At 41.1% G+C, this 14,318-nt stretch overlaps 1 protein-coding gene across 1 annotated transcript in view; it reads right to left on the reverse strand.

Moving 5' to 3' along the window:
- LDAH (lipid droplet associated hydrolase) overlaps positions 1 to 14,318 on the reverse strand; it is a 132,706-nt gene that overhangs the window by 6,505 nt on the left and 111,883 nt on the right. The window contains exon 6 of the mRNA XM_068403836.1: positions 11,413 to 11,495. Coding sequence (XP_068259937.1) covers positions 11,413 to 11,495 — 83 coding nt within the window. The remainder of the gene's footprint in view (positions 1 to 11,412; positions 11,496 to 14,318) is intronic.

Consider the following 14,318-nt stretch of genomic DNA (forward strand, 5'->3'; position numbering starts at 1 on the left):
TAAAAGGCATCTGAATTAAGATCGGTTGCTCCCTAACTTTGAAATGCTTGGTAAACAAAAAAACAGGTATTTTACATGTGGCACCTACATGTATTGGTAACAGTGTCAGCACCTCTAGATCTGCTGCTTTAGGCTTCTGTCCCTTAAGGTAATGGTGTAATCGAAAGAAGTAGCACTGTCAGCTTCTAGATGAAGAAATACAGGACACTTTCCTGCTGGGTGTCACACTGGGGGTGTCCAGCACAGAAATTAGTGATTTAGTTTGGATCTGTTGTGTGTTTTTAAAGCAAATGTCATATTTCTCCAGATTTACCATGCTTTGGTTCACAACGTGGAGTAGTCTTGGAGCATATGAACTCCTTTCAACTGAAACTAAGGTAAAGATGCTATTCAGGATCACACTTAGTGAGCTCCAGTCACTAATGGACATTCAGTCCATGGGACCAGACAACTGTTGGCTAAAGCAATAACCCTCTGAGATGCCTACACTGGGAACATCAGGTCCTCACCACTTACTATTTATCTCTACAAATTCTCTCCTATTGTGCTGCTCCTGTTTTTAAGGCAAACATAGCCAAAGGCATCTGCTGAGAATAGGAACAATAAGATTTTGGAAATTTAGGATCCATTCCAAGCAGAAAAGGGTAGAATTTTTACCAACTACTGGCCTTGCTGTCCAGTCATTTGTCCAGTCTTTCCAAGTATGACTTCTTCTGTCTTGTCCCTTTCTGGTCTCAGGACTGCCCTATCCTGCTTCAGCTCATTGTTTCAGCTCTGTTCTCCTTATGTAGTCATTTCCAATTTCTGCTTCTTATTCTGGTCCCACATTCTTGCCCTGCCAAGTCCAAATTTTAGTCTTCTGGTTTCTCCATCCCATTCTGAGTCTCAATTCCAACCTAGATGCTTTTTCCCCCAGCAACTCTCCACTTTTTTATCAGTCTAGAACCTCTATTCCCAGCCCTACTCCTCAAATATCTCTCAAACTATGAGTTGTTCCTAGTGTCAGGGTTGGGTTCAGTTCAGCAAAAAACCATCTAAATACAGGTAACTGTATTGTGGTGTTCACATGTGTACCAGGCATCCAAATTCCCACCACACAGTCAGGAAAGATATACTCAATAAAGCCATCAGTGCCTAGAAAGGTAATCAGCTGAAACAGCAGGTGTCTACTGAAGATGGGTGAAGCTGCACTTCAGGCTCCACTAAAAGAACTCAATTGCCTAAGTGTAGGTATCTACTGCCACTTGAGATGCTCTAGATACCTGAGGCATCTTCATGAGACTGGCAGGTATGACAGATTTTATAGGAGATCTACAACTTTCTGACAAAACAGCTGGAGGCCAGATGGGGATATTCTACAGTGCCCAAAATTAAACCAGATGTCCATGTTTAGGGGCCAAATTCCACCTTATTTTCTTCAACAGATTTCTATTGACTCTAATGGGGTCATCTGCACCTCTAATGCCTACTGCACCTGTAGATTCCTACAAGTAAACTCACAAAGCATGATTCAGGTGCCCATACATAAATAACTGGTACTGTTAGGTTAACAGTTGGACTCGATGATCTTAAGTGTCTTCTCCAACCTAAAAGACTATGATCTCATGCAACTTAAAACTGATATGCTAGCTATCCTGTTTGGTCTCCACTGCTGCTAGAAGCAGCTCGTGTGTCTCATACACCAGTCTTGCTTGGGTAGCTCAAATCCACCACCTCATTTAGCACCAGAAGCCTACCTTTGGCCAGACAAACAGAGTCTTTGTTCTTCCTGCCTCCTCCTCCTCTCTGTTTATCCCTCACCCACTAGTTCCCTCTATACTAGCTCAGCACATGTCTCCTCTGCACTCGAATGAATAGCTTCCTTCTCCAAGCCAAGAATTTTTACCATGAGAAAACAATGCATTTTCCCCTGAACCTTATTTGTAGACCTTGTAGAACCCTTTGGACTGAAATAAAAAATAGTCACAGCAGGATAGACACTTGTTGTTGTCATACATGCAATTAAAGTTTGGGTACATTATAACCAACTAAGAACAGGTTTATAACAGGAAGACTTGGGGAACTTTATTTGATGCTGCAGTTATTTTTTCTGCTTATTTCATGTGCAGATGTTGGTGTGTGCATTCAGTGTGTCTATGCGTGTATGCCTGCACATCTAAAACATTAACATATATGTTTCTTAATTAGAAATTGCCAACAGAATTCAGAATTGTTTTCAAAATGCTTCCTGATTAATGGATTATGCAATAAATTCTAAAAGCAGGATTGCAATTAAGGTGTAAATTTTCAGTGATCCAGATGGTGGTACAGGGCCTCTGAAACCTGACAGATACTTGACTGTCATTTGTGGCACTGAGGGTTTCCCTTTGAATGACTAAATGTCTGTGCTCTTTGCCTATGCCACACACAGTCACAAAATATACAGATGTTAGGATGTTACCTATTTTCCTAATACAATAAGACAGATTCATTTTAGACATATTTAAACAAAAGTTTCCAGAATCCAAATGTTGTCATCTTCATTTTAACATCAGGAGCTTTCCTATTGCAGCATGCAGGCAGGCATAATTAACGAACCATGTGTAATCAGAGGCACATGGGATCTTCATTAATGGTAGGAAACAGCGGTGTGTACTATATGATTTGCATGGATCTGTAAAGTATGTATTTTCTTGTGGAGTGTGAATGGCTGTAAAGACAACCTGAGTCAGCACAACCACTGTACCAGCAATGGAAAACTGTTGCCAACCTAAGCATTCAAAAATGGTGAGTCAGGCCCCCAAAATAACGAGACCAGCTTAAAAATAATCAGATTTACAAAACAACAAATAGAAGGTTCTTTCTATTTTTCTTCTGGCCTTAAACTTTTCAACATTTGCATTTTTTAATTTTTATGCCATGAGGGCAAGAGGTTTATTTTTTATTCTTTTGCAATACAGAATGCTGAGACTTCCAGGTATTCCTGACTCAGAAGGGAAATGGCAGCTACCACTGGACATGACAAAGACTTTATATGATTCCTGATGCAATACCCTGCTTGTTGTGAGTGACTAAAACATGTCCTCTTTCAGGATCTGACGATGAGGGCAGAGTAAAGGGGACGTGGGTTATCATTGCTGACCATTTCAATACCGTGTTTGAAATAGTTATGCCATTTCTAAGTTTCACACAGTTTTAAAATAACAGCAATTTTCTCGTAAGCTGTTTTACCGTTAAATTGCTCAGAAGTATTTTCAGCCTTAGCTTCTGTAAAATAAAACACGAGTCAGAATAGGGCTCTGTCAGCCGAGTGCCCTGTAATACGGTATGTGTACTCAGACACTGCACAACGATGGCAGCTGCTAAGTAAACATCAGAAGAATCTGAGATTCGTATCAACAGGATGTTTACATTTTAAAGAGTTTCTAAGAAAATAATAAAGATTTCCTGCAGTTGACTCCATTGGCACTTGTTTTAGTATGTATGACAGTTCACAGAAGTATAAATTACAGAGAGATTTCTTTTATGCCTCTTCTGCAGCTGCCATAGGTCAACACGGAAAAACAAATCCAAAAAGTTAAAAAATATTAATTGAGTTTCCTCTATCTCTCTGGAATTTGGTACATGTTATAACAACTTTAGGATCTTATTACACGGGCAGGCACCACTCCAGCTGATGGCAAAGAGCGAAGGACTGATCTCTGTGGATATAAACGAGCGGCACACGTGCAATGGCAAGCGAGACTGTTCCAGTGTCCTTGCTGAAATCCTTGTGTCTGATACATTAACTTTTTATCAGCATTACTCCCACATGCATTCACTGGCTGAGACAGCAGCTTCTCTCTGGGTGACATCTCTCAACAGTAACCACCAAATAGTTTAGTTTACTCTTGGATGAAAACTAGTTTAAAAGGTATTAGCCCAGAATTAATTTTAGTTTCAATCAAGGTTTATAGAAAATGACTTAGTTTCTCTGGAATTATGAAAGCATCTCCACCTTATCCTGCCAAAAAAATAGTACAATCTACATGGGAACAGCTTGGTTTGGGACATGCTTTTTTTTTGGACTTGCTTCAGTTGTACTTTGGCTTTACTAATCAGTTTCTGGGAAGAATTCAAAGAGCTGGCTTTGCCCTAGGAAGCCCTAAATGCTTCGGGATCTGGTTCTCCGAGACACCATATTTCTCCCCTCGTGATCCTGCCGTGGTTGAGATCAGCTAGTTTGATGGCAAGGTCTTTGGAACTTGCTTCTCAACTTGCTTTACCAGAACTGGGATTTCTCAACTTTCCACGGGCAGTGCGAAGCCAAACTTCTCCTGCTTGACCATCTTGAGAAGAGGCAGTTGACAATCTGGGGTACACAATGCTATTTTTAAATACTAACCTGCAGGGGTTGTTGTAAAGGTGTAATGGGTAGTTCAAGTATTTGTGGTGATTTCAGTGGGATTCAGAGGGACTGAGTGCACCCTCAGCAAGTTTGCCGACTACACCAAGCTGTGCGGTGTGGTCGACTCGCTGGAGGGAAGGGATGCCATCCAGAGGGACCTTGACAGGCTTGAGAGCTGGGACCGTGTGAACCGTATGAAGTTCAACAAGGCCAAGTGCAAGGTCCTGCATGTGGGTCGGGGCAATCCCAAGCACAAATACAGGCTGGGCAGAGAAGGGATTGAGAGCAGCCCTGAGGAGAAGGACTTGAGGGTGATGGTTGACAAGAAGCTCAACACGAGCCAGCAACGTGCGCTTGCAGCCCAGAAAGCCAACTGTATCCTGGGCTGCATCAAAAGCAGCATGGCCAGCAGGTCAAGGGAGGGGATTCTGCCCCTCTACTCCGCTCTCGTGAGACCCCACCTGGAGTACTGTGTCCAGCTCTGGGGCCCCCAACATAAGAAGGACATGGAGCTGTTGGAATGAGTCCAGAGGAGGGCCATGAAGATGATCAGAGGGCTGGAGCACCTCTCCAATGAAGACAGGCTGAAAGAGTTGGGGCTCTTCAGCCTGGAGAAGAGAAGGCTCCAGGAAGACCTTCTAGCAGCCTTCCAGTACCTGAAGGGGGCCTACAGGAAAGCTGGAGAGGGACTTTTTACAAGGGCATGTAGTGACAGGACAAGGGGGAACGGTTTTAAACTGAAAGAGGGGAGATTTAGATTAGATATTAGGAAGAAATTCTTGACTGTGAGGGTGGTGAGACACAGGAACAGGTTGCCCAGAGAAGCTGTGGATGCCCCCTCTCTGGCAGCGTTCAAGGCCAGGTTGGATGAGGCTTTGAGCAACGTGGTCTAGTGGAAGGTGTCCCTGCCCATGGCAGGGGGGTTGGAACTAGATGATCTTTAAGGTCCCTTCCAACCCAAACCATTCTATGATTCTATGATTTTATTTAACATAAGGAACGTGGCCAGTTTTGTTAAACCAACATAAATAATAAACAAAGCCAGCTTCCCTGTCTGGAAAGGGAGTGAAGAAACATTTTATTTTCAGAGAAAATAAGATGCAAACCCTGAGACACAGCCAGGCAGAGTGGTTACTTTGCCCATAATTCAAGATGTGTTATTCTTCTCCCCGGTGTCAGGTATGATGTTCTACCAAATGGGCTGGGCACAGGCTCCCTGTTTTCATGCCTCTGTCAATGTTAACTGGAAATTTGGTAAATCAAGGAAGGGGAAAGGGCTTCTCTTTAACTTTGCTGCAGTTAGTTAGCAATGCTACCAGCTGCTCTGCATGTAGACCCAAGAGATCAAGTGAGGCCACTTCTGTTTCCACTTTCTCACAGATAATGAAGGGCCAAACTCAATGCAAAGTAAAAACGTGCTTTTAAAAAGGATACACAGGATTTATCAACAAACCAGGGTGATTAACTTATTTATACTATCTATGCTGCTTTTAAAGACTTAAAAGCGTTTTGAGGGTATATATTTAGATGTGTCAGGAACATGAATATTTCAGAAGTCAAGTCTGTATAAATACCAAAATAAAAATAAACAGACCTGAAACCGCTATTTAAGCAATACTATTACCGGGCCAGATTCTTCCAACCATATTTACTGCAAACAGTATTTCCCTCTGAATACCAGCCTGACACTGTTGACATTCAGTGGGACTTTATCTAAGGTGAATCAGTCAGATCTCTCTTGCAACAGCAGCATCAGCATCTGGCTGTAAATGGTAATTTTGTTCCCTGCCATGCAATGAGCTCTGTGGCAGAGGGAGGGAAGGTAAGCAATTAAGGGGTAGTAAGGGTTGGATGGTAACTTCTTAAGTATTCTTCAGAAGGCTGGGGAAATATTGCTGCCTCTGCTCATTGTGTGTAGCACACACCTTATACCCATCCCAAAAATCCTGGAAATTCATGTCATTGCTGCTTTATTAGAATACCACACAGCATGAATGATGGTAACAGGAGCTCAGTTACAGAAAAAGTAGTGAAATATCACACGTAAGTATATTGTGGTACATTGAACTTTTCGAATGCTCGCTGGGATCCTTTTCCACTGAGGAGAGAAACTGCTGATCCCTGATTAGGCATTCTGGGTGCTTCAAAGAGAAGGTTGTTCTTGTGGTTAAATGACACAGGCACCAAAATCCCCAAGCACATGTGCAACTTCCCTAACTTCAACTCTGCACCTCCAGGGAAAGCAGGCCAAAAAGGATGTGAGACCAGCCAAAAAAGAGGTGTTCTTGGCTCGAGAGAGCACTTTGCACCTATTCAGAAAGAGTGTTTGGGAAGTTTTTCACAAATGTAGGCAAGCAACTCACTCAAGCTGTGGTCAGGCAAAGTATTTGTAGTAGTCTTTTAACCACTTATCTTCAGATCATGCTCCTCTCACTGGGAATAATTACTAAACCCCTGTGGATGTCTAAAGAGACTCAAATAAAAACACTGGGCAACATCAAAACAGCTGCTTCAGGGGTCAAAATAGTTCTTGGTTGCTCAGTTTTAAAAATTTTCTCTAGCAAAGACAACTTTTCAAAAGAAAAACTTAGCACTTTTCTGTGGAAAGGAAATACTTCATTTTTGCAGTTTTTACTCTAAATCTCTGCATATCACTGTTTAGTTGATACTCTTGGAGAACACATTTTCTATGGTATTACTGATGTGATATAAACTTGTGTTACTTTAAATTCTGAATACACCATTGAAATAAGCAGGAAGTGGTAAACATATACTTCATTAATTTAATTTTTTCAAAACTGAATTTCTTCCTCGCCTAACTGCTTATGGACGGTTATAAGCCACCCACAACACAGACTTCTCAATCTGAGTGAAAATAGGTTTACGTGTCCATAAACTTCCAGTTTATACTTTTTCCCATTTGATTAAAAATTATTCTTCTCAGACAACAGATTTTTTTTCATCTTTGTATCTCTACTTCAGATGCTTCCTGTCTTTTTCCTTACACAATCAATGTATCTGCTACACCAGACCACTGGTAAAGCTAAACTCAAGAAGCATATAAACCTTTTTTTGGTTTAACATGCTAACCAAAAGAATCATGATTTTCAGTTGCTGGAGGAGATGATTTATGGTCTTAAGAAATTATGAACCACTACAGAAAGTTCACTGCCAAACTGATTCAAGACTTCCTGAAGTCTGTGGGAGCTTTTCTATTGATTTAGAGAGCTTTGGAGCAGATCCTACACTTAAAAACAGGATTACTGTGTATTACACATGGAGTAATGAACAAAATATATCTCAAGAAATATAAAATCTGAGGGGTGATTTTTTTTAAACAAAATTTCCTCTGTAAGTACCCTAGTTTTACCCTTTAATGCAATATCTTCTTGATTACCACAGGTTTATACGCTTACTTGACAGAAGAAGAGACCATAAGGCTAAGTCTTAAAATAAAGCAATGAATATGACATGATGCAGACTTAAAAAGTTAAATGCTGTAGAGAGCCTCTATATTGAAATAGCATTGCCCATCACAGGCACTCTAGTGAATGCCCAACATAACCATTTTCCCTTTCCTTTCTAAATTTTTGTTTTATTTGTAAAAGCTCCGTGATGCTCAATGCTGATCCATCTTTTAAGAATATGCAATTACACCCACTTCCTTTTGTGCAAGAATTACAATAAACTTCCTCTAGTGCAGTAGTATCTTTGCCTACAGTTTCTGTTAGGAAAAGGAGTTGGTGTTATTGCAGTGAAAGAACGTAGCTCAGCTGGCTTAGACTCAATCAGCTAATGATAATTAACCATCAAAACTCAGCAAATCATGTATCAGTATCCCCTACCTTATTTGTTTGGATTTTGTGATTTATCACAACTCTGTGTCATTGTAATAAGCAGCCTACATTCATGTACTGCTTGATCCAGACTAATAGCTTTAGAGCCAGTATTTTAAATGCTTTATCATATATTACTTTGCTACAAGACAAGTCTCCATCCTCCTCATACAGTTCCACTGCTATTTAATGTGCACAACTTCTGTCTTTAGAAGATTATAAGTGAAATATCTGACTTAATTATCCAAATATTCCAGCTCCCATTCTTTCAACACAAATCTGAGCAATCAGCATTGTTAGACTATGAATCTGGGGTCTGGAGATAAAATTTCTCCTGGTCCCTGACTAGTAATAATTGCAGTTAAACCTGGGCATGGAAAGATTGGAATAATTTAGTGTCTCTTCTTCTTTCCTCTTCAGATCACAGAATGCAAATAAGATCCAGAAATAACTTTTCTATTCCACAGCAGCTGGCAAAGTCAGGTGTTAAGATTGGCTTTTAGCATATGATCACAGTGACTACTAAACAGTACAAATTTTTTGAAGTGATGGCTTGCCAGTTCTATAGAAACTTGGACTATACCTCCTGTTTTTATAAACTTCCAACCTTTATAAGTTAAGCCCATTTTTATTGTCAACACACTTCAAATTTAACATAATGCCAACTCAAAAATTTTTCCTTAATTCTTACATTCCCAGAAATTACTAGATTAAAAAAGAGCATTTAGCTTCATTTTTAGAGCTGCTTTTTCTTCAGTTTGCCAACTGCTTATAAGCTCGCTTCAGCTCTTTGTTTTCTAGAGTACGTTTGCCACTTCAGAAGTATGAGGACATAGAAGAATCAACAAAAGAAAGTTAACACAGGTTTAAAAAAGCTCCTGCCTGCCAAGGCCATGCTTAGATTGACAGAGTCAACAAAAGCACAGATGAAGCAGACTAGACACCTGAAAACTTTTACTGTTGGCTATGGGCCTTCATTCAGTACAAGAAATAAGTATTTTTGTAATTTGAAGCATCTGAGTAGACCACCTGAAGTCACTGGAGCTGCAGCTGACTGTCACCACCCAACGAAGCTCTTACGCTTAACTTTAAGCACGTGTGCTTGTGATCAAAATTTCCCAAAGCACCCAAAGTCCTGGTCCTGCACACTCTTCACTTCAGTACCCCGACCAACACGGTAACCTGCAGTCTTACCCTCAGTTTCAGGGCACTAACAGGCCTTACCAGCCTCACCTGAGACCCCAACCCACACTTCCTGCCCATGAGACCAGGGTCTCCATCTCTGTCCTTCACCTTTAGTCTCTGCCTCTGAAGCTACGTTGTAGGAGCGTCTGTCTCCAGCCCTGTCCCTGTCCCCTAGACTGACATCGGACCTACACTGTACATAGCTTGTCGCCTGGATGGATCCCACCTTGCCACTTGCCTTCCATCATGTCTTTGGCCATGCCTCCTGGATGGACTTTGGATCCATGTTGTAGCCTTGTCTCTAGTCCCATCTCTGGCCCTATTTCCTTTGCTCCTGACTGGATTCTCTGGAGGGACGCTGGACCTGGTTCATTGCTTTGCCTTGTCTGGGACAGTCGATGAACGCTGTTACCTTGCCCCGCTCGGGTGCTGTGGGACTGGTCCCTGCTTGGTGAGGGCACTGCCTGTGCTGGGGTCACCCTTGGCTCACGGCTCTCTTTCCCTCAGGGAACAGGCAGACCCTGCAGCTCCCTGACACTCAGAGAGGTGATTCAGTCAGTAAAATCGACCATTTTCCTTGAATTCGTTGGGTTTTGGATCAACCATGGAAAGTTTTGTTTAAGACAATGAGAATATTTGCAGTCTGCAAGATCAGCCCTTCAGTTTCTTCACTGAGATTCCCCCTGAAGCACAGGAGAACTTTGAATGCTCTGCAATAAAAATGTGAAAAACCAGGCATGCCTAGTGCAGTGCAGTGTTCCTTGTTCACGTGTGCTATTTCAACTCCTTTAAAAAAACTAGAACTGAAACATCTGAACATACCTTTCAAAGTGCAGAGAAGGCACATGGGATAAGTAAAAAATAAATCAATTTTCAGCCAAAAAAAAGAAATACTGATTTATGAAATGAACTTTGTACCATACCTATTTGCAAGGCACAAAGTAATCTTACAGAGATCTAGGAGCTCTGTCCTAGAAAATTCCATTCTCCAAGGAAAATCTCTGCCAGTGCAAAGTGCTGGAATTATTCTTCCAGCAAAAAGACAGGGATGATACAAAAAAAATGGAGGGAAGGAAGGGGACAGAGTAGAATAATATGTTATACTGATTATCTACTCACACTGAGGCTACACCAATAGTAGTTTATTAAATGTGACAGTTTTCTGGCTCATAAGCCATCTGGAATTGTCTGACCATGGCCCCACTATTAAATTGTCTCAGCCTCCAAAACAGGGTGACCACATCAAAACTCCAATTAGGAACAGTTCTTGGCCTGTGCCCACCTCTGAACCGTGCCTGGGAATTGACTGGGAGAATGCTATCGGACCAGATCAAAACTGCACCAGGATCTCTTTCAACAATAAATCTGTACAGACAAGAAAGTTCAGTGCAGAGAAAGGTCCCCAAAGATACTTAATTTACTTGTATAGTAGTAGCTCCAGTCTCTGAGGAATGCACTTTCTGTATTTTTCTCTTACACTACAGTCAACTGGCTGAAACTGTGGAGCCATAATAATTTTGCTGACTCCTCTCTATTATGTTTTGATGCCATGGAAAAATCAAGCCTGCAGAATCCCATTATATTAACTGACACCACACAACACAGATGGTATGTGTTCTGCTTGACCTGTCCAGCAGCAAAGTCAGAGGATTTTGTCAATCAGCCTGCATTCATGTCCTGGCTGACCATCTGCCTGTCTGATCAGAACCCAGGTAACTACTGGCTTCACTGGGAACCACATCTCAGGCTTAGCCAGAACACAGACTGTTTCTTCTCCACCAAGGAAAACATACCAGATGGGATACTACATCTCATAGTGGTGAATGCTACATCTACAAAGGTGTGGATCAATGACATTTTAATGGCCAGTGACTCCTTTAATGGCTTCTCCAAAGTCAATAGAATGACACTAACACAGTAGTAGAATCAAGCCTGCTGAAATTCTGGTTTTGCACAAATATAACTGGATGCAACAATTCCTCATGCATGTGGGCTTCCCATGAAAACTCTGAGGATTACAGTTACCTTCTTTAAATTTTGCTTTATAGTTGTACTGTCTCTCTCCACAACCTTCATCATTTCTTGGCTTGCCATATACAAGATGTTGGCTGCAGAAAAAGAAAAACGCAATAGTGTAAGGACACAGCAAATTTTTTAGAAAAAACAATATGGGCCCAACCATGCAAAAAGGTAAGGCAACTAGAGAAGTCATCATCTTGACAATCCCACTGAAAAGAATCCCACTGACAGAAAGGTCAGGATTTCTCTCACCTAACTGAATCGTTAAAAAGGCATATAGACCAAATTAAGTCACCCCACAGAATCACAGAATGGTTGGGGTTGGAAGGGACCTCTGGAGATCATCTAGTCCAATCCCCTGCCAAAGCAGGTTCACCCAGAGCACGTTGCACAGGGTTGTGTCCAGGCAGGTTTTGAATATCTCCAGAGAAGGAGACTCCACACCCTCCCTGGGCAGCCTGTTCCAGTGCTGTCACCCTCAAAGTAAAGAAGTTTTTTCTCATATTTAGGTGGAACTTCCCATGTTCCAGTTTGTGACCCCCATTAATTAATTCCATAATGAATGGAAAGGGAAAGACACCTTTGGAACGTAACTCTATCCATCTATCTTACAGACTTCTGAATCAGCCCATGGTGATGACTCTCTCTCTACTGACCAGAGAAGGAGCTTTGATGACTAGCTTTCACTACATACTTTTAGAAAGGTAAACGTAAGCATGATAAATCACCCAAGAAGTGTTTCCAAGAGTGGGCTTTTAAATACAAAGCATACATTAAAAGGCATTATTAATCATTAAATTATTAAATTATTGACATTTCAATATGCAAGTCATTCAAATACTCAATATAACAAATAATAAAAATAATGGTAAATACAAGTATCATTGAAAACTACAGTCCTGCATAATATTGATGGTACTTACCCAGACAGGACTGGGCTGGACACCAAATGTCTAAGCCTTACCTTTCTGGAATGTAAAGTACTAAAAATGGCTCAGTGCAATTTATTGTGAGTTGATCTGCAAGATACTGTCTCAGAGACATAAATGATTGATTCTAATGTTTGGACACCTAATTAAAAGCAGTCTAATTTTATGAGGTGTTGAGCTCTGGTAGGTCCCATGTATGTTAGACAGCAGTGGGAACTAAGCACTTCTGAAAAGTGGGTCAGTTTGCCTGGATGCTTAAATATTCATACATTTAAACATTTTGACACAGAAGGATCATATTGTGTCCATCTAGCCTGGCTTCTGTTACAACAGAACCTACAGAAGCTTGGCAAGAAATTTCAGCGCACAGTCCAAAACCTGGCTTTGAACAAGCACGTACCTGTTAGATTATGAGTTTTGCTGCTAGAATAAACCTCATGTATTCAACTGCAGAATCAAGAGTTTCTACATGACCATCAATGTTGCATTACGTCTGCATATAGTGAGAGGTCCTCCAAAGGGTATTCAGACTTACCCAGTTTTAACAGGGGCTATCCATTTCTGACATCAGTGCTGTACTGAAGAAATGTGCAGACATCACTATCCAAAGAATTAGCACATTTTTACCCTTTTTTTTGCTGCCCAGTCAGCTTACTGTGTTAATAAGATGCCCAAGCCTCTCCTGTCGTCACAATCTGAAGCCCCTATGCTTGTTGGATCACAGAGACATTCATAACCTATATGTGGGAATGAAGGTCAATATTATTCTCCTTTCTCACCAGTTTGCAAAACCAATGGAAGACCCTGAATGGCTAAACTACCTTAAAGCATTTCAATTTCCAGGTCCCAGAATGACTGAAAGTATTCTAAAATACTAAATCCTCTCCTGAAATTTTTTAAAAATCTGAACCAATGAAGTTTTGTGCACAAATAGTTAATGACAGTGTTGGATCTGATACTGCTCTGAGACAGGAGTAATATATTCTCAAAATGTGTGATAGAGGAGGAAATGGCAATCACGTAGGTCTTTGGTGGTGACCAAAACATGGAGTCAGCCGAATTCCAGCAGTGCTCTAAGGAAACAGAATGCCACTGGAGAGATGAGTGATAGCTCCAGAGATCAAATGTTAAAAGACAAAGTCAGTGCTCTCAAGTGAAAAAAAAAATCCTAGAAAGCAGTATCTACTTCTGAGACAGCCGAAGAAGATGCAATTCAGTTATATGTCTGCAGAGCTCTGTCTTTTTCAATTAAATGTTGAATGGAGCTAGTGCAAGTTCTTCCTTTCCTAGACAAGATGAAAGGGTTGCAGATGTGACATCATATAGACAATCCAACAAACTTGCTGGTCCCACCCTATTATACTGGGCAAAGGGGCCTCTGTGCAGTCTTGTGTCTAGCAACCTGGTCATCCAATCCTGTCGTAGAGCTGGCAAGTCTGTCCATCTACAGCATTGTTAACTTCATGCGCTGACATTGGTCTTCTTTTTCTCAGTTCAGCTCCAAACACTGATGCATTATACAACTTTGTTTTTAGAAGGACACACATCTCAGAATGCACCTTCAAAAACCATCTAGGAAAACCTTAAATGAGAAGCAGGAAAACCTTAAATGAGAAGTATGAAAGACAGTGAGGAATTCCATAGGTATTTCATTAATTTCAGATTGATTCCTGGTTCTAATGTGACAAATATGACTTTTAATGCTCAAAACTCCTACCTATAAATGAAGCTTGCTGTCTGTCAAAAGCACTGCTCTGTGTCAGAAGGAAAGGCAGAACATGGAGAGCAGCCCTTGCTACTCTAGGTGCTGGTCCTTCAGGTGATGGATGTGGCTTGCTATGGATTTACAAGATTTCACAAAGCACTAAGTGCAAAAGCCTGGATTTGGCAGGGTATCTGTGTCAACAGCACTCATACCCAACCCATTATATGAGGATTTTAGTATGCCAGGCCTTCTATTTTCCAGTCCAGAATAAAGTTCTT

This window comes from Nyctibius grandis, chromosome 1 (genome assembly GCF_013368605.1).
Source record: "Nyctibius grandis isolate bNycGra1 chromosome 1, bNycGra1.pri, whole genome shotgun sequence".
NCBI classification, from domain to species: domain Eukaryota; kingdom Metazoa; phylum Chordata; class Aves; order Nyctibiiformes; family Nyctibiidae; genus Nyctibius; species Nyctibius grandis.